The sequence below is a fragment of the Tetrahymena thermophila genome (genome assembly GCF_000189635.1).
Source record: "Tetrahymena thermophila SB210 genomic scaffold scf_8254686, whole genome shotgun sequence".
In the NCBI taxonomy this organism is placed as follows: domain Eukaryota; phylum Ciliophora; class Oligohymenophorea; order Hymenostomatida; family Tetrahymenidae; genus Tetrahymena; species Tetrahymena thermophila.
Window position 1 is genome coordinate 180,688 of NW_002476452.1, and position 19,355 is coordinate 200,042.

Genomic DNA, 19,355 nt, shown 5'->3' on the forward strand with positions numbered 1-19,355 from the left:
AACATGCTTCAAAATAGAATAATTTTTTTAAATAATTTATAAAATAATTTCTCTTTCAGATAATAGCCTAAATATTTCAAAATAAATCTTATGAAAAATGTTAATATTATTAGCTAGGTTTATAAAATATAAATAAATTAATAAAGTAAAATGAAACATTATTTTATTAAAATACAATTTATATATATATAAATAAATATACAATATTAAATTAATAATGTAAAATTTACATTGTTTTTTATTTTTAAAATAATAATTTTGAAATTAATTAAAATTAATTTTAATTTATTGTTACTATATATTTTTTAGTAACACTTTGATTTTGTAAATAGATTTATTATTCATTTATTTGTTGGTTTTTGATTTATTGGTTATTTAGTTAATTGAAAAGAGTTCAAATTTTTTCATTTTTTTATTTATTCTTTAAGTTGGGTAGCTTGAATATCTATTTTTATATTAATTGTTTAATTTAAATTTTAATTTATTTACAAAAAAATTCATACCTTGTTCATTTAATTTATGCCAGATAATGAAAACTTCTCTGGTGAAAGGTTACTCTATCCTATGGCTATTTGCTATTTTGTTTTTCCAGAAGTCTTTGCTTATGCTTGAAGCTTGATATTATTATTAATGGCATTTTTGTTGTAGGGAGTTACAAAACTTGCATTGTTCAATTAATCTACTTCATTTATACTTGGACAAGGTATCTTCAGAGTTTATTTTGCTCTAATTAATTTATAAGAATAATTAATTAAAATTTTATAAATAATTTCTTTCAAATTTACATTTAATATTTGGTTTGAGCTTGTCGATATTTAATTGGTGGAGAAACTGATGATTGGTTTCTCGTGCGAAATAGATCGCTTTGCATTTTGATTTCAGACTGAGTAATTTAATTTATTATATTATTTGTGTAATTTAAAAAATTTAAACCTGATTTATAGTTTGAATCAAATGATCTATCGACCTGAGAGTTACCTTTAACATTGGTGTTATTTTTAGAAGAAGATAAAGCACTTTTGAAATTGCTTCCTAAAAAATTTATCCTTTTTGAGAAATCATCGACTTGTGAATCACTCATATCGGCTATATTAACAACAATTTCATTATTTTTTTATTAGTTTGAGTTCTCTTTTTTGTTTGCAGGCAATTCTTAGAAATCTTCTTAAGTTTACTCTTTCTTAGTTAATTTTTCATTTGGTTAAGTATTTGAAAGGCTTTTTACTTGCTGTTAGAGCTGTGATCCTGAGTTTTATTGTTGATAATTTCCAGCTAGATTCAAAGTTTGTTATAAACAATTTACTTGTTTGATTGAATTGAATCTGTGTTATCTATTTATTAGGTTTCTACTTTCATTTTCCTATGAATGATTTTTAGTTCTTTGTTTACTCCTTTCAACTTATGAAGAAATAGCATTTTAAGAGTTGATTTATTTTTCTGAAATCATTTAAGGCGTTGCGGAATTCCTATGATTTTGAAATGCAGGAAAATCGCTGGTGTTCAAGAGTTAATTTGGACTCCTTAAATTTTAATTCTAAATAACTTCCGATTCTATAATTTTTTGCTTGATACTCATAGAATTGAAGTAGTTTTACAATTTTTCCATGTATTTGTTATACTCTTCTTTATCTAATAGAGCTTGTTTAGATTTACCTGCCCTGATTACGACTTAATTAAAAATCTTTTTATTGTCTGTTTCTTCTTGAAATTGGTAATTATTTTATGATGATTGAAAATACTTATCAAAATATTCTGTTGGAATATTTGAACTTACATCACCATTTGAATTAGAAGAATTAGATGATGTTGACGAGACAGTTTTTTCATGTTATTTAATTTGCAACACTCCATCTGAATGAGGAGGTTAATTCTTGTCATTTTAAGATTTGCAATTATTTTTTCTTTTAGAATTAATTCTATTTATATCAATTTATTAATTTTATTGCTAATGAATTAATTATATTTCATGCTATATAAACTCCCTTATTGTAGCTTAAGTAACTGTGGTGGAAGTCGTTTTAGTTGCTTTTTCGTTTCCAAAAATAGGATTGTTTTCTTAATAATACGAGCTCGCTACTTATTATTTTACTTAGTTTATCTAATCATTCAATACATTTAGAGAATCTTGATATAAAGACTAGCTTCCTCTCTATCGCATCTAGGAATAGTTTTTAGTTGGGGACCTTTATTAGCTGCTGTTTTACTATTGAAATGAAGTTTAATTTTTTTGATCTATCAGCATCTTTTTAGAATCTTCATTAAATGTAGATTGCTATGAATTTTCATAAAGAATAGAAGGCTCATTGTAATTTGTGTTAAAATTTTAGTAATCATTTAAAATCTTTGAATCTGGAATAAAGTTTTGTTAAGTAGAAACTGAAAAAGTATTATTTAGACTTAAGAGATTCTAATTTTTGGTTGGTTATTAGATTGGTATTTATTGCTATATTGATAAAGTGTTGCTTTACTTTTAATTTATTAACTAAAGTAGCTTTTATCGTTATTCTGGATCTTAAGGACTATTATTATTGTTATTATAAATTGTTGGAGAAAAAGAAGGAATCTTTGTAGGATATAAAGATAGTTACTGAATCTATCCATTATAATTTTGATTGTCTACATCTGTAAGACATCTTTAGCGTTTTGATTATACTCTATTTAAATATTACTACTGCTGATTTACATTTTACTAATCCGATTGTTTTTAATTAGACGACTATCCCATTACGATAACCACATTTCCTTTTTAGTAATTATTTTAGCCACCTTTTTTAGTATCAACAGGTGATCGCTACTGATAACCCTGCTCAGTAGGTGATTTATTTTACATATATTCTTTGCCACTGAGAATAGTAGATGAAATATTAGACAAATTATTGGCAGGTGTTACATACACATTTTTCTTAGATCCTACAGAAAGAATATTCTAATTTATTCCCTACAATTATTCAAATTGAGGCTCTACTTAAGTTTTGATCAAATTAGAGCTCTAAGAAGTTTCTTCATGCTAAGATTAATTTCTCCTACAAGGAATAAAATTATTATCGACATCAAAACTTTATGCAAGTTAACAGTTCCCACCTAAGTTGTTGATTCCTGTTGATCCACTAATTGAGTTATTATTTTGCTTGTGTCTTTGAACCTTTGATGCATTAATAAGAGGACCTCTGTTTTGAATATTTTTTTTGAACTTATTTTAAGGAGAAGTGTTTTAAACAGGAAGATTAAATCCTGTGTACTTTTTAGTCATACTGTCTTTAATATTTAAAGGCCAATCTATATTTTCTTTCAGATTAAAAATTCTCATTTGTTCAATTTTCGAAAAAAAATTCTCATTAATTAGATTTATAATGTTTTTAGCTTTGCTGTACGACTGAGCATCTTCTTACCTTATTCTATCTGATCTAGCAACTTCTGCAGCAGTTTCTTTTCTAATATTTTCTATATTGCTATAAGAAGTATTTGCAATTCTTGAATAAGGATTTTTTTCATAAACATCTAACAAACTAATTAATACAGCTTTGCCTGATTCCTCAAACATCTAAGGAGTGAAGTAATTAACGCCTCCTTCACCATTTTGAATTTAAAAATTTTATAACGTTAAATTTTTATCATTTTCATCTAGCTTGTATTCCTTTCCCTCAATATTTACTTTAAATTCCCCATTAGAACACGGAGCTATAGGATTCAATTAAGTAGCATGATGGAAGCCACATTCCAAAGTATAACTATGCACTATCCTTGAAGTTTAATAAACAAAAACTCTGCCACAACCCTCTTTTGTTAAATCATCTTATCTATCCTATTTAAATATAAATTGTAATTATTAAAATGAATTCTTTCAAAAAATTCTTGAAAATTAAATATCTATTTTTATTCTCCTAATTCAATAAATAATATATTTAATTTTTTTATTATTTCTTAATCAAAAATTTCTTTTGACAACCATAGTTTTCTATGTTTAATTAAATCTAATAATTTTAATTTGATTTCCTTTTTATTTTTTATTTAAAATATTTTTGTAAGAACCATTTCAGTCATTTAGCCATTTCCAGCCTAGTGAAATATATCTTATAAAATTATTAAAAAAATATTGAGTAATTACTTTGGATTTCATTTAGGCTTTTGAAAAGTTGCAATAATTGTATTCGAAATGTGGATCGTTAATTGCCATAATTTTTGCGAAGACTTGATTTTCTACTTGCTGAGAGAATTCTTCAATAGCATTTCCATAAAGAAAAGTTCCTTTTTTTCCTGCGTGAGAATGAAAATCCATATAGAAAAAAAGCCTTCCTTCTAAAGAGAGCTAGCAAATAATTTTTTTCATGGCATATATGGAAGGTTATTTTGAGTTATTTGCTACTTGATAAAATCTATTTAAATTTTAATTGTATATATCCATTCTATAGTGACCACAATAAACTCCATCAGGATTCAGCATTGGAACTACCCAAAACGTAAAATATTTTCTTAATAAAACAGCTCTGAGGTCATTTTTATTTAACAAAAACTTTAGAAAACCCTCTAGTGCAAAACTGGCTGGAGTTTCTCCAGGATGCACTCTTGCACTTATAAGAACAATTGGTTTGTTAGGCTTGAACCTTTACATAAAAATAAAGAATAAATTATGCCAAAAAGATTTAAAATTACCTAACAGCCCTTTACTCAAAATCTCTTTCTGGAAATAAGGCATCACTGATATAAGATTCTTTTTACGGTAGCTTATCATCATGAGATGATATAGTTAGGAGATTGATGAGCCTTAACTAAGGTGTGTAAGTTAAAATTTCTCTATTGAAATAGATATCTGGATCATTTGAATATTAATTAGCTAATTAATCTATAAACTCAATATTTCTTTAATAGGAATAGGGATAACTAAAACTAAAATAGACGTTTTGATCTTGAGTTGTTGAGAAGTCAAACTAAAAAGTTAGTTTTAAAACATTATCTTTTTCATCATACTAATATTGTAATATATATAAATATATTAGCCTTAACAAAATATTCATAATCAAATAAATAAATAATGTGTTATGAGGTATTTTATTATTATTTATACTAATCAAAAACCATATTTTAAGCATTTTTAAAACTATATTTAAATTATTTATTTATTTTTTTCCATTTTAAATTTCATTTTTGTTAAGAATTTTCTACTTTATTGTGAAAAAAATTTATATTTTTGTTTTTAATACATTGCTTTTTATAATCGTTAAAATAATCATCTTAATCAATCATCTAAGAAAATATTTTTTACAACTAAATTTATGGGTCCTTTAAATCTGCTAAACTCCCCTTCTTCTCCTACTCTGAATACTGGTCTGTATGAATTTATATTGGCATTCTATATAACGTTTATTTTATAAGTCAAAAGGTGAGAATCTCTTTTACTCAAAAATTAATATTATTTTTACCGACCATAAATTATATAGCATTTTTAAACGAAGGATATTAAATTTTGCTTTACAATTCAGTCCTGTAACACTAAAATAAAACCAACTTTTTGACCATCCTTCTGTCTAGCTTGTTAAGTCAAAATCTGGAGAAGTGTCTATTTCAAACTAGGATAAAAATTGTATTTAAGTAAATATTCTACTGCTTTTAATAATTAATTTAAGGAGACATGATGCAAATTTAAAACAATAGGCATCAATTTAAAAAAAATAAGTTTACTTCTGTGTTAGAAAGCATCACTACGTTACCACAGTTTCCAGAATCAAAATTGCTAGAAAATTTTACTTACCTTTCGTTGGAAAGAGTAAATATATATTCATTATGCTATGGGATATTTTGCTTACATTACATATTCTTACTATTATTTTTATATTAAAGAAAATTTAGTAAAGTTATTATTTGCCGATATAATAAATATTAATTTTTGTTGGTGATTAAGCTTATAAGTATCTCCTTTGTATTCACTAACCAAATCTCATTTAATATTTTAAAGATAAACAAATAAATAAATATATAAATAAATAAATGAAATGAAATGGTTGGTAACTGACTGAAAAATTTTTTGCAACTAAAATAAACAAAAATCAGGCTAAAAAATATTTAAGTATCAGATAAATTGGATTTATGATTTAAACCCATTTGAGAAATAGTTGTGTTCCAAGATTTATAATTAGCTTTTATATCCAAAAAAACAAGCTATAAAACCAAGTAAATAATCAATTTTAACATTATTTTTATTCATATTATCTACTCTATATCTTATCTCAATTTTCCATTAAAAAAAGTATACTAACACAATTAAATTATTATTTTTAAAATTCATTTCCTAATCTAATTTTTCATATTTTAAATGTTTATAATTAAATAAATTTTTTTTGATAAATTGATAGATAAATAAATAAATATTTAACAAAAAAAAAACTAGTAAATTTATTACTTAAATATATTTCCTTTTGTTAAGAGATATTTAATTAATTAATTAATTATTTGTTAGATTGTTAACATATTTCTCCTTTTTATTATGTATTTATATACCAACAAAATTATCAAATTAGAATTGGATTTTGATTGTTAAATTGGCTAATTTAATAAAATAATTAACTTTATTTTTATAAATAATTAATTAAATTACTAAAAAATATTTACAAAAAATCTAAAAATATTTATTAAATAAATATAAATAATTTAAAAAATACCTGCATAAATCATAAGATAAATAATTTTATTTTTAATTCTTAAAATAATAAAAATATATTTTAGAAAGCAAATAAAAAAATTTTAAATTTGTAAATAATTCAAGAAAATTTACTAATAAAAACAGTTGAAATAACCATAAAATATTTTTTGTTTCAAAAAAAGATTGTTCTTAAAATATTTTTTATCTAAATGTCCGTTTTTAGATATGAATATATCCTATTTTGAACTTATTACTGATATTATTTAATCAATTTCAAAAAAATTAAATTCATTTAGATTAATTTTGTTACTAAGTAGTAGAGCTTAACAATAGTTTTTATAGTTAAAAATAAAATTATAATGTCAGAGAATAAGGACATTCCCATATATAGGATAGCATTACTAGGAGTTTCTAAAGTAGGAAAAACTCAAATAGTCAATTAGTTTGTTAACAACTGCTTTAATCCAAATCATGAAGAAACATTTTAGGATACTAGGCCATATAGAAAGTTACTCAATTTAGGTACTGATAAGAACCCTATGCACGTTTTATTAATTATAGAAGATATGTAAAATAATAAAATAAATGAATTTAACTAAATAAAATGTATTTTTATTTAGATTCGCCACCAATCACCCATAGATTGAAGCAAGCAATGGTAAGGAAGACAATCCTGTTGAAAAATTATTTACTTCAATAGTAGATAATGCTATGATGAAAGATAAAAAGGAAGAAGATAAAAAGTTAAATAGAATATATGCAAATAAGCAAATTTATGGATATATATTTGTATTTGATGCAAGTGAATCAATCAACTCAGACAGCAACAAATCCTTAAAATTAGTAAAAGCTTCTTTCGAACTTATATTTATTTTAAGAGACAGGAATTTTAAATAATTTCTTTTAATTTTAATTGATTGATAGTTGGAACCTGTAATAAAATTTATTTCGAATGCTGAAAGTAGAGGTGTAAATGGCGATTTTGTGACTAAAAAGATAATTGTAGGAAATAAAAAAGGTAATTATTAGTTAAAATATGGCAAATATCATCAAGAAGTATTGTAAAATAATAATAGAATTGCTTTCAGATATAGAGCTTAGTTAGTTGAAGTAAAATTAGACTTTGAGGGAATTAGGTATTACATACAAGTTTGTTTCTGCTAAATATAATGAAGATATCACCACTATTTTTTAAGAAATCTGCAAACAAATATAAGAAGATCCTAAAATTTAAACTCTTGAGGAGGAGTGGCAAAAAGAAATTAAAGAAGGTGATAAAGAAGATGAGGGCAAACAAAGCTCTTTTAAAATGGGTTTTGGTAAAAAGAATCAACAAGACGATGATGACGACGATGAAAACAGAGATGTAAATATCATTCATATAAATTAAAAATTTCATTAATTTTATATCATTTTTAGCTTTTGGAAATTTTCAAAAATCATAAAAATTTAAAATAATAAAAAATAGTCATCAGGAGACAAATCTACTTTAGATAGTGATTTTTCATAATTACCTATTTATTAACCCCAAGGGTTGCAGGGTTTAGATACTAATTGCAATATTTATTGAATAAAATATAAATTAAAGATATTAAATAAGGTAAAATTCTCCTAAATACCTATTTACTAGCTTCAAATTAAATAGGGTTAAGGTACAAATAAAAATAAATTAATATTCATAGAATCAAATTTAAATTAACATATTAAAAAATATATTAATCAAAGTATTGTTGAATCAGTAATTTATGCTAAATTGGTTATATTATTTTTTGGTCTTGCTTCTTCATATATTTAGTATAGTATAAATCAAAATATTGATTTTTTTAAAAAACTTTTAACAAAATAAATAAATAAATAAATAAATAGCTATAAATTTTGGTAGTTTTAAAACATGAGAATGGATTTTTTTAATAAAATTATTACTAGCTTCAAATTAAGTAGGGTTAAGGTACAAATATAAATTAATATTCATGAAATCAAATTTAAATTAACATATTAAAAAATATATTAATAAAAGTATTGTTAAATCAGTTATTTATTTATGCTAAATTGGTTTAATGTTTTTTGTGTTGATTCTTTGTATATTTAGTATAATATAAATGAAAATATTGGTTTTTCTTTAAAATGTTTAACAAAATAAATAAATAGATATGAATTTTGGTAATTTTAAAACATGAAAATTTATTTTCTATTAACATTATTTAACATAATTTATCGTACTTCATAAATAAATAAAAAAAAATAAAATATTTATTATTTAAATTGTTTAAAATTTGATAAAATTTACTTTAATTTTGAATTAATTTATTTTAAATATTCAAATAAACATTTGGAAAAACACTTTGTTGTTTGACTCAGATTAAAATTGTTTTTATCTAATAAATTGAGAGTTAAAGCACATTCTAACTTAAGAGAATAAATATCACTTAGTTACTCTTAATATTTTAAAATTTAACTAATTTGCTTATTCATTCATTTATTTTATCGGCCTAGTTATTCTTCTGACAATTTATTATTGTTTGAAATTTAATTTTGCTAGAATAAATTGATTGATTAATTAATTAAATAATAAATAAATTAATTAATTGCATATTTTTGAAGATTTTAGTTATTATTATATACAAATTTAAAGAGAACTAAATAGATATTTTGATTGATTTTTGAAAATGGAAGAAAATTAAACAAAGAAAGAAAAATTTAATATTTGTATGTGCTGTGATTTCTTTTACCCTAGATTGGGTGGTGTAGAAATGCACATATTTTAATTATCTTTAGGTTATTTATTAAATACTTAATTACAATTGATGAATTAATTTGGATTTATCTAAAATTAGAATTAATTAGACTAGGTCATAAAGTTATTATAGTAACAAATACCTATGGTAATAGACAAGGAGTGAGATATATCACAAATGGATTGAAGGTATATTATACACCAATGACACCTTTTACAGATTAAGCAATATTCCCTTAAATTTGGGGTTTTCTACCTTTATTTAGAAAAATTTTAATTAGAGAGAATATTTAAATTATACATTCACATTAAACTACCAGTGTGCTAGGCTTAGAGAGTATTCTCCATTCTCGTACCATGGGATATAAAACTGTCTTTACAGATCATTCTTTATTTGGATTTTCCGATGCTGCTTGTATCCACGTTAATAAATTGTTGAAATTCTTTTTATCTGATATAGGTAAAATATCCTTTTTTATTGATTTATTGATTGTTTGCTTATTTACTTACACAGCTAATATCTAGCTAAAAATTTACCTATAATGTATTGAAATCTCCTATGAATTAGAGTTCAAAAATGAAAATATCAACTATGATTAATTACTTCAAATTAATTAATTAAATAAATAAATAAATTCAGTCTACTTTCAAAAATTCAATTTACTTAACGTGTGTGGAAAAATATTTTAGGAGTTTAGTTTATGAAAGAATAAATATTGAAAAAAATAAGTGATTTTTAAAAAGTAATTGGAAATATAATATGGAATTTTGATTTTAATCATTTAAATTTTTATAAAAAAATTGAAATGTTTATAGTTGTTTTTATGAATTAGATCATGCTATTTCAGTTTCACATACATCAAAAGAAAACTTAACTTTAAGAGCTAGCTTCAACCCCTATGATATATCTGTAATTCCTAATGCTGTTGATTGCAGTAGATTTAAACCTGATCCTTCAAAGAGATATCCTCTAAATACTATAAACATCGTTTGTATTTAGAGACTTACTTTTAGGAAGGGTGTTGATCTCCTGATAGATGTCATTCCTTTAGTTTGCAAAAAATTTCCTGAAGTTCATTTTATTATTGGTGGAGATGGCCCTAAAAGAAAACCTCTAGAAGAAATGATACAAAGATGTGGATTGGTAGGACGTGTTGAACTTTTAGGTTCAATACCTCATAAGGAAGTGAGAAACGTATTAGTAAAAGGACGTATAAAATAATAATTTAACATTTTAATAAATTTTAAATTTTATTCAATTTTAAAAATTAGATATATTTTTAAATTGCTCTTTAACAGAAGCATTTTGCATAGCTATTGTAGAGGCTGCATCGAGCGGTCTAATGGTTGTTTCAACTGTAAATCAAATCAATATTATTTAGTTTAAACTTAATTAACCTATTTAAATTCAAATAGAATGTAGGTGGAGTAGTAGAAGTACTTCCAAAGCATATGGTGCAATTAGCAGACCCTAAACCAGAATCTTTAGTAGAAAAACTTGAAATAGCTATTCCTATTTCTAAAAATGTTCCTGCTCAAGCATTCCATAACGAAATATCTGATATGTATAATTGGATGAGTGTTGCTAAAAGAACAGTAAGTTTTTTTTTTTAAAAAAAATTATGTTTATTGAATTAAATGATAAGGAAAAAGTCTATGAAAAAGTGCTCAAAAAACCACGTCCAACAATTAGAGAGAGATTCCAAAGATATGCTAGCAGTGGACCGTTTGCAGGAATAATATTGCTTTGTATAATTGTTATAGATTTAATTTTCTTTATGTTTTTACAGTGGTGGACACCTAAAGATCAAATAGACAGAGCCATCGATTTTCCTCATAAAAAGTATAGCGAAAATAGAGAAAAATATGGCGACCACAATTTTCACATACAGGAAAATAAAAATTAATGAAGATGAATAGGAAAATATTTAAATCATCAACAAATTTTTAAATTAATTTAATCAGAATGAATAATTACTATAAAATATAAATTATATTCTTATCTAATCTATTTATTTTTAAATCCTTTATTATTTTATTCTCCATAAAAACTTTTTATTTTGTAAAAATGTAATCATTTTTATATTAAAAAAAAAGAAAACCTACTTATTTATATAAGATAATCAAATACAAATTTTAAGCTTCAAAACTGAATATTTGCTGGATAATTAATTTAGCTAATCTTTTAAAGAATAATGAAATAGCATTATTTAAGTTTTAAAAAAGCACTTAGTTGAATATTAAAATGAGATAAATTAGTTAAATAACATAATTCATTTTATGTCAATAGAATAGAATTATAAAGTTTCTTGAGAGAAAATATTTTATTAAAGATAATAAAATTACATTAAAAGAGATATTTACGCTTTAAAAATTTCCTTTTAAATGGATAAACTAATAAATTTATTTAATTGCACTATTAATTTTGTATTTATTAATATTAATAATTGAAGTAAAAAGATTATTTTAAGAATTATTCATTTTTTATATTCGATAATAAAATAGCATTAATTGAAATATTTAAGTTTTAAAAAATGAATTTTATTTAGTTGAATTTTAAATTTATGTAAAGAAATTAATTAATACATAAATTAAATAATAAATTTCATTTTATATTTATATAATCGAAGAATAAAGTTTCTTTGTTTTGATTTTGCTGTAACTTTTCTTAGGGAGGTGAGTAATTTGTAAGATACTGAGATGGAAATTTGGATTTATTTTGTTATTAGAAGAAATGGGTTATTCCAGAGTAAGTCTTACTAAACTAGGACTCGTGAGAAGATGGACTGGAGTTTTGATAAGTAGAATTTGAGTTAAAGACAGATATACTGCTTTTATTTTACGTAAAGTTTAGCTTCTGCTAATTAAAATAGTTATTGGTTATATCTTTATTGTTGTTGAATATTTAAGAACTAGAATAATTACCTTAATCATAAATTATTTAAGAATTATTTTGTTTTTGCAAGCTTTTTAATTTATTTTCTGATTAAATATTAGATTTAACTTTGCTAAATCCTTTGAACCCTTGCACTCTGAAGTTCTGATTCATCTACAATTCGCTACTTGCTTTTATTAGCTTATCTTACTTAATCTTTATATTTTATTACTGAAGAGCCTCAGCAACATGAAACTAAATACTGGAAGAATCTATTTATTTTATAAATTTATGCAAGTTGCATTCTTCTTTTTCTTCTTTCAATTTCCTTTCTTTCTCTTTTACTTGCTAATTATGTCTTTGCAAATTTATATTTCCAATTTATGTTTTCGAGCGCTTGAATAATGGGAAAGTTTAAATTTGTGGAGGAACTTTCTCTCCTTTGTCTGCACTGCTATTCAACTGTGAACTTGCCATTTATTTGTTATAGTCAGAAAAGTTAAATTTCTGCTAATTTATAAAGCGCTAATTTTATTAACTTTAAGGTAGGCTATACTTAGATTTTTTATGCTTGAGAATTGCATTACTATGCTCATCATTGTAGGCAATTTCATAATTCGAATTAAGCGGCTGGTATTTATCTTATTAGCTTTTTTAGGAATTTATTTTGAGAAACAATTTAGCAATTTCATGGATTTTTTCGCTTGATAAGCTATTTTAGTTAGGAAATAGCTGATGAATTTTGTTGTTTTTTAACTTTTTTAAAATTGAATGATAAGAAGGAAACTCCTCATAATGGAAAAGCGTTTACTAATCAGATTATTCCTTTGTCTATGATTAGACATTTGGCTTTTAATAAAAGTTCATTTAACTTTTTGAATATTCATGATCATTATTATATTTAAAGCTTTTCAAGTTTTATTGTTGTTTAGCCATTTAAGGCTGATCATATTACTTCATTAGTTATTTTTGTAATTATTGCAGATCTTCTACGTTGATTGGCTCTTTTTCGCTTAATTAATTTGTGTTAATTGAATTATTAAAATGTTTGCTAATTTAAGCAAATTCATTAAATCTGTTGTTTTAAGCACTTTGACATTTTTCTGATTGATCACATTTTGTGCTTTTTAACTTAAGTCTATCATTTATATATTAAGCATAAGACTCCTTAACATAAAAATTGCTCTTGAGACAATAATCTTCTGTATTTTCTTTAGTCTTTTAACAGTTCCCATACATTTATAATGAAGAAGGATTATTATTTAATAAATTTGTGTTATATTTCTCACTATTTTACTCATCTTTATTAATACAGTTTTTTAATTGATTATTAAAGTTGGCTTGTAAAATTTCACTATTATTTTCTGCAGATTTATCTCTACATGTTTGCGCTTCGTCTTATTTTTTCATAAAACTTCTAGTAGAAGAAAAAGAATAAAGATCAAAATTATACTAATATTTGTCAATTTTAAGCTACTTCACACCAAGGACAACGTTCTAATCCAGATCATAAGCTATTTTATTGGCTTTTATAGAGTCTCTCTGGTGGTTTTGCTTAATTGTTTCCTTTTATTTAACTTAATTAGCTTAAGCTGAGAAATCTCTTGCTTTTTCTATGATTCCGTCTATGCTTTTATTATTATTATTATTAGTTGAACTTATTATACTACTTTAGCGTAATGAGTATAAGTTGTAAGTAGAATCATTAGAGAACGGCTTATTTATATTCTCCTATTCCCATGGACCTAATTCTTCTATTTTAAAATTTAAGTTGTCTTATTCAATTAAGTTTTTTTTATTCCTTTTTAGATTATCTTTTTAATTATTTTCTTAAATTCTACTAATCCTTCGCTATGGAGCTATCTCTTGAGAGCCCATTTTTTTAAAAACTTACTTTTTAGAAACACATTCTACATCCTAAAAACCATTTAAATTGCTTTATTACTTTTAATAGCTGTAATTACTAAACTAAAATCCGTTTGTTTTAGAAAAAAAAGATGTAATGTGCTATTGATTGGTTTAATTTTAATCCTTTTTCTTTTATTTTTTAAATTCATATTAATCCTCTTAATTATCAGCAGACGACATGCTTTTTTAATAGTCACAAATGTCGAAGCTTTCTAACTGGCTTAAATCAAATTCTGTCTTTTCTTGTATCATTACTTAGTGAATTAGCTGATTATTAATTACTTAATTGATTTCCTTTTTGTTTTAGTTAAAGCTAGAAAAAAAGATTAAACTCTACTAATTATTGACTTCTTTATTAAAAAATTTTTATAATACTTTTTATAAGCAAGTATATATCAAAGGTGTAATTTAACTTGTTCTGCCAGTTTTTATGATTAAAAATTAATCCTTGGTTTATTTTGATGCATCATTATTAAAATTATAATCGAAATAACCATTAGTTAGTTTAAAGAATAAGTATTTCACTAGCTCATAAATTGAAAAATAGAAATAATAAAAATCATAAAATAGAAATAGTATAAATCACATATAAAAAATATTAGAATTACTTAATACTAACTAGCTGATTAATTTAAAAATAGAAATCATAAATTAGAAATAAAATAAATCATTTGTGAAAAATATTAGAATTACTTACAAAAAATTGAGAATTTATAAAGAAACTTTACTCCAAATTATATTTCACATTTAAATTAAATTTATTTAAAAGCCTGAAAATTTAACTTTAAATTAAATCAAAAAGGTTGCTTACTTCATAACCCTGAAAAATAATTATTAATTCTAATATAATTTTATCCAAAAGATAATTAAAAACTGTTGTTATTTTTTTTTAATATTAAAGTTATTTATTTCTTTCAAACAATAAAATTATTCTATATATTATGAATTTTTCGTTAGCTATCAATTAATATTTTGTAAAATAAATTAAACTTTTTTTATTAAATTAATATTTTCATTCTTTTTATTTATTTGTATTATAATTTAATCCATTATTTTTACACTAGCTTTTATATTTATTAAAATAAATTTTTAAAAACAATCAAAAAATGTTTATGAAATGAAATATTTATGGAGAAAGCGATTTTAAATACTATAGTTTGATTGTGAATATGAGAATGACTTTTAAAGGATTTATGTAAAAAATATAACATTCACTGCTCCTATAAAATAAATTATGTCAAAGAAATATTGATTATTAGAAATCATTTGTTTGTTCATTCATTCAATTTTTATATCAATCAAAAATCTTAATAATCTAATTAATCAAAAGTTGTTAGTTAATTACTGCTAAAAAAATTAGATCTATAAATAAAGACATAAATTTAATGAACACTCATTTTAAATATCAATCAGCTTACCAGGAAATGCAGTTCTAGCCTGAGCTGCTAGAATGTAATATTATTTACTATTTTAAGAATTTGATTTGTTTCTACATTTTTATTTATCCTTTAATAGCCCTGGAAAAAGGATCTATTCCACTTCTTCATATTGAGAATCATCAGTTTAGAGATAGAATTAAATCAGCTGAACTTAGTAAAAAGGGGAATATTTATCTTTAACAGTAATATCATTTATAGAAATCATTCTAAGTTATTAAATGTATTATATCCTATAAAATTAGCTACTTGCCTGCAAAATAGAGAGCAAAATATTCATAAAATTAATTTTAGTCAGGCCATTTGAAAGAAGATGAGTTTAATCCTAACTTGCCTCATAAAAATCATTCTTTTTGGTTAAAAGTGAGGCAAATTCCTAAAGAAGGCCCTCCTATTAGGTAAGATTATAAATACTTCAAACAAAATATATGAATACATCTTAAATTTAAAGCTCAACGCTAATGATTCAATAATGCATTAAATATTCAATAAACTCATCAAAAAATAAATATTTGAGTTATCCAATTTGAAAATTAAAGAATATTATTAACTAAATAACTAACTAACTTACTTACTAATAACTATTATTTAATAAATCAATAAGACTTGGACTTGGAAAGAGAACTGAAAATGAAAGGATCATGGAAAGAGTTTAAAAAGGAGATATATATAAAATTGATCATACAGCGAAAGACACTTAAATGATTCATCACCCTGACTGGAAACCTGTTCAAAAATAAAACTGGGTGGGAAATGTAAATAATACAAATTACTAATAAACTATTGATAAAAAATTTAATTCCAAATTATTGTAAAAAAAGAAAAATTTTGATACTACTTCTTGCCATTACTAAGGACCAAGAAGCAACCCACCTTGGTAAGAATTTCCTTTAAGAATAAATCATGAAGGTAATGAATATGTTGATGGATACGAGAAAGTTGGAGAGAACATTCACAGATTTAGGGAAAAATCAAAAGAAGTAATTTACAAACAATAATAGAAATAGTTTTTATAATAAACTATCTGATTAATTATTTTTTAAATTTTATTTTTATAAAGCATGGCAAGCCTGATTTTATTAGTCAAGTTTAACAAGATGCTATTGGATAAAAATTGCATATTTCATAATCTTTAAGGACTTTTAAAAGCCACAAAGTATTGGGAGTAGATTAAAATTCTTAGGAATTTAGCAAATCCAAAAAACTCACTTTCTACAAGCAACCTTTAATTGATACTAAAAGTGTTGATCATTAAGTTCCTTATTAGCACAGCTAGAGGTATTTATTTAATTATTTTTGATAATATTTAATTAACTTTTAAAATAATTGCAATAGCATTCGTTCTAAACCAGTTAGAGATTTAATGCCAAGTACCGATAAAATTTACAAATTATCAATTAAAGAATTAACAATTAGCTCGTCAAAACATAAATTAGATATGTCATAAAAAATGATGAATGAGTCTTTAAAAAATGATTTTACGTAATTAAATTAAAATTAAAATAAATAATATTAAATATCCTTATTAATAATTAATTAATAAATAAATAAATAGTCCTACTTACAATAATAACAATAATTATATGATGGAAAGAGTTAAAAGTTCAAAATAAGAATAGTAATTAAGAGATATAGTCAAAGGAGTCGATTCTGTAAAGTCTAATAATATGTATAATAATGACCCAAGACTTTCAAACATAAATAGTAGAGGAAGTTAAAGGACAACTTAATATAGTTGGAATAAATCTAGGGCTCAAACTGCAGCTTCTGGAAAAAGAAAAAACATGTCTGAAGCAATTCAATTGAAAAATAAACTAAATAATGATCCATATTACCAACCATCAACACAAGAGACTAAAGATTTAGTATCTAAATACTTTGATTGATTAATTGACTGACTGACTAACTGTGCTTGAATCAATAAAGTGTATATAAAATATTATGTAATAGAAAATATATTTAATTTAAAAGTAAAAAAGAAAGAGTGAGAGATAAATTATATCAATTTAAAAAAGAGTAAATAAGATGAGTTAGATTGAGTACTTATAAAATATAAATAAAATTGTTAATATAATTAATGAACTTTTGAGTGTATATTTATCAATAATTCTTAACTAAAACAATAAATTTATTTTATATTCTAAATTATTTATTAAATCCATAACCTATAAACTGTATTATCTCATGAATTTATAATAAAATTTTTAAACCTATTTTATGAATTTTTAGGATTTATTTTGAAATATCTTAAATAAAACCTTTCAGCTTTTGGATGGCTAATTTGTAAGAAATAAGATGAATACCTATCTATTAATTTTATATCTGCAGCAGTTTATTCTTATCAAAGTAAAAATAAAATTTAACAAATATTATATGAAAAACAAAGTAAAAACAACAAACACTATGAAATTGAAAATAATAAATAATATTTGTATGAAATATAATAATCTTAATTCATTTAATATATTTACTGAATTCTTATAAATTATCAACAAAGCTATTAAGCATGGAGGGGAAATAATAATTAGGTAGACCAGACTGAGTTTTTTTATCTACCCAAACCATGCCTTCTCCTCTCAGCTAATCTATTACTAATTTAAATTTGTCTTTATTCCATCCTTTTTATTCTTTCATAAGCTACTCACTGACATGACCATACTATGGAATAAAATGAATTATTGATTAAATCATTTTAACAAATAAAAATATTGATTACCTTTTCAGCAATTTCAATTACACTATTAAAGTCCCCTGACATAGATAAGTTAGAAGTGCTTACATACTCATTGTTAACTAACTGACAACCACCAAGACAAGTTATTGTTTTTAAGGCTTCTTAAATGTCTTTCCTTTAAAATAAAAAAGGATTAATTTTTTTAAATTACTAAAAATAGTATTTTGCAGTTTATTAAAATATATTGATTGATTGCTTTCTATATTTACTTGGATATCTTTGTTTTATATCTTTTTTCGAATTCATTAATGATGTCAATCAATTTCATCATTCCACCATTCTCATTTCTTTTACGGGCTGTAATATCCAAAATCTTCATCTATTTTATTAATTTAATTATAATACTTGTTGCTTATCTATTACTTTTCAATATCAAATTTACTGCTAATTCGTTGTAGAAATCTCCAAATCCAAGGTTTGAAAATAAGGTTTTTTATGCTATTTGTTTGTTAAAGTAAGAATATAATGCTAAAAACAGTTTAAGAAAATAATATTAAGCTACATATCATAGGATCTATGCCTAAATTTTAGCAGAGCTAATTAAAGTTGTCTCTAAAGTTTGGATCTTTATTGATTTCATTAGCATATTATGCAGCGTATTTTTGCATATTTTCTTAAAAAACATTATAAATGTCCTTCATCTAAATTAATAATCCATAAAATAAGTTAGTTTATTTAATGACTGCAAGACTAATCATAAATATTTTTTACTCTTGTAATTTTCTGCTGCATTAACTACTATCCCATCTGCTATCTAGCTTACTATTAGAAACAAATTATATTATAATTGTCAAACCTAAATTTAAAAGTAATGTTCTAAAGAAACAAAAATATTTTATGCTCATTACTTGCTATTCTAGCTACTTCATCATTGCTTATTTACCGCCATACATTTTTATAAGTTAAATAGTAAATGCTAATTTAAAGTTTTTTTCTAAATAAAATTTGATGTTTTATGTGTGATTGATGATGATGTCAAAAAATTATCAAGATTTTTATCAAAAATAAATATAATTTCTAATGAATTTGATTAG

The 19,355-nt window shown here is 23.2% G+C and overlaps 6 protein-coding genes across 6 annotated transcripts; 3 read left to right on the plus strand and 3 right to left on the minus strand. All coding sequences in view use genetic code 6, as the record gives it.

Annotated features, from left to right (window-relative positions):
• Positions 1-394: 394 nt before the first annotated feature.
• On the minus strand, positions 395-5,850 carry TTHERM_00449040 (zinc carboxypeptidase family protein; the record flags this gene model as incomplete). The annotated part of the gene is made up of 8 exons (XM_001013304.2): positions 5,677-5,850; positions 5,418-5,564; positions 5,261-5,347; positions 4,651-4,964; positions 4,106-4,601; positions 786-3,802; positions 504-726; positions 395-445 (listed from the first exon to the last, which is right to left on the minus strand). Exons 1-8 carry the CDS (start codon positions 5,806-5,808, stop codon positions 395-397), a joined length of 4,467 nt encoding a protein of 1,488 aa, XP_001013304.2. The 5' UTR covers positions 5,809-5,850.
• Positions 5,851-6,993: 1,143 nt separating this feature from the next.
• Positions 6,994-8,204, plus strand: TTHERM_00449050 (Ras family protein; the record flags this gene model as incomplete). Its single annotated transcript, XM_001013305.3, has 5 exons — positions 6,994-7,202; positions 7,255-7,477; positions 7,559-7,652; positions 7,711-8,000; positions 8,103-8,204. 5 exons carry the CDS (start codon positions 6,994-6,996, stop codon positions 8,202-8,204), a joined length of 918 nt encoding a protein of 305 aa, XP_001013305.2.
• Positions 8,205-9,300: 1,096 nt separating this feature from the next.
• Positions 9,301-11,278, plus strand: TTHERM_00449060 (N-acetylglucosaminyl-phosphatidylinositol biosynthetic protein; the record flags this gene model as incomplete). The annotated part of the gene is made up of 6 exons (XM_001013306.2): positions 9,301-9,409; positions 9,469-9,828; positions 10,202-10,579; positions 10,641-10,726; positions 10,785-10,964; positions 11,015-11,278. 6 exons carry the CDS (start codon positions 9,301-9,303, stop codon positions 11,276-11,278), a joined length of 1,377 nt encoding a protein of 458 aa, XP_001013306.2.
• A 695-nt stretch (positions 11,279-11,973) lies between these two features.
• On the minus strand, positions 11,974-14,403 carry TTHERM_00449070 (hypothetical protein; the record flags this gene model as incomplete). The annotated part of the gene is made up of 1 exon (XM_001013307.1): positions 11,974-14,403. The coding sequence occupies one exon, from the start codon at positions 14,401-14,403 to the stop codon at positions 11,974-11,976; it is 2,430 nt and encodes an 809-aa protein (XP_001013307.1).
• A 1,133-nt stretch (positions 14,404-15,536) lies between these two features.
• On the plus strand, positions 15,537-17,473 carry TTHERM_00449080 (hypothetical protein; the record flags this gene model as incomplete). Its single annotated transcript, XM_001013308.2, has 8 exons — positions 15,537-15,603; positions 15,667-15,772; positions 15,833-15,985; positions 16,192-16,342; positions 16,409-16,567; positions 16,648-16,865; positions 16,923-17,069; positions 17,143-17,473. The coding sequence occupies 8 exons, from the start codon at positions 15,537-15,539 to the stop codon at positions 17,471-17,473; spliced, it is 1,332 nt and encodes a 443-aa protein (XP_001013308.2).
• A 568-nt stretch (positions 17,474-18,041) lies between these two features.
• TTHERM_00449090 (EAP30/Vps36 family protein) lies at positions 18,042-19,214 on the minus strand (the record flags this gene model as incomplete). The annotated part of the gene is made up of 7 exons (XM_001013309.3): positions 18,042-18,245; positions 18,304-18,436; positions 18,531-18,640; positions 18,704-18,759; positions 18,824-18,962; positions 19,033-19,083; positions 19,170-19,214. 7 exons carry the CDS (start codon positions 19,212-19,214, stop codon positions 18,042-18,044), a joined length of 738 nt encoding a protein of 245 aa, XP_001013309.2.
• Between the last annotated feature and the right edge of the window lie 141 nt (positions 19,215-19,355).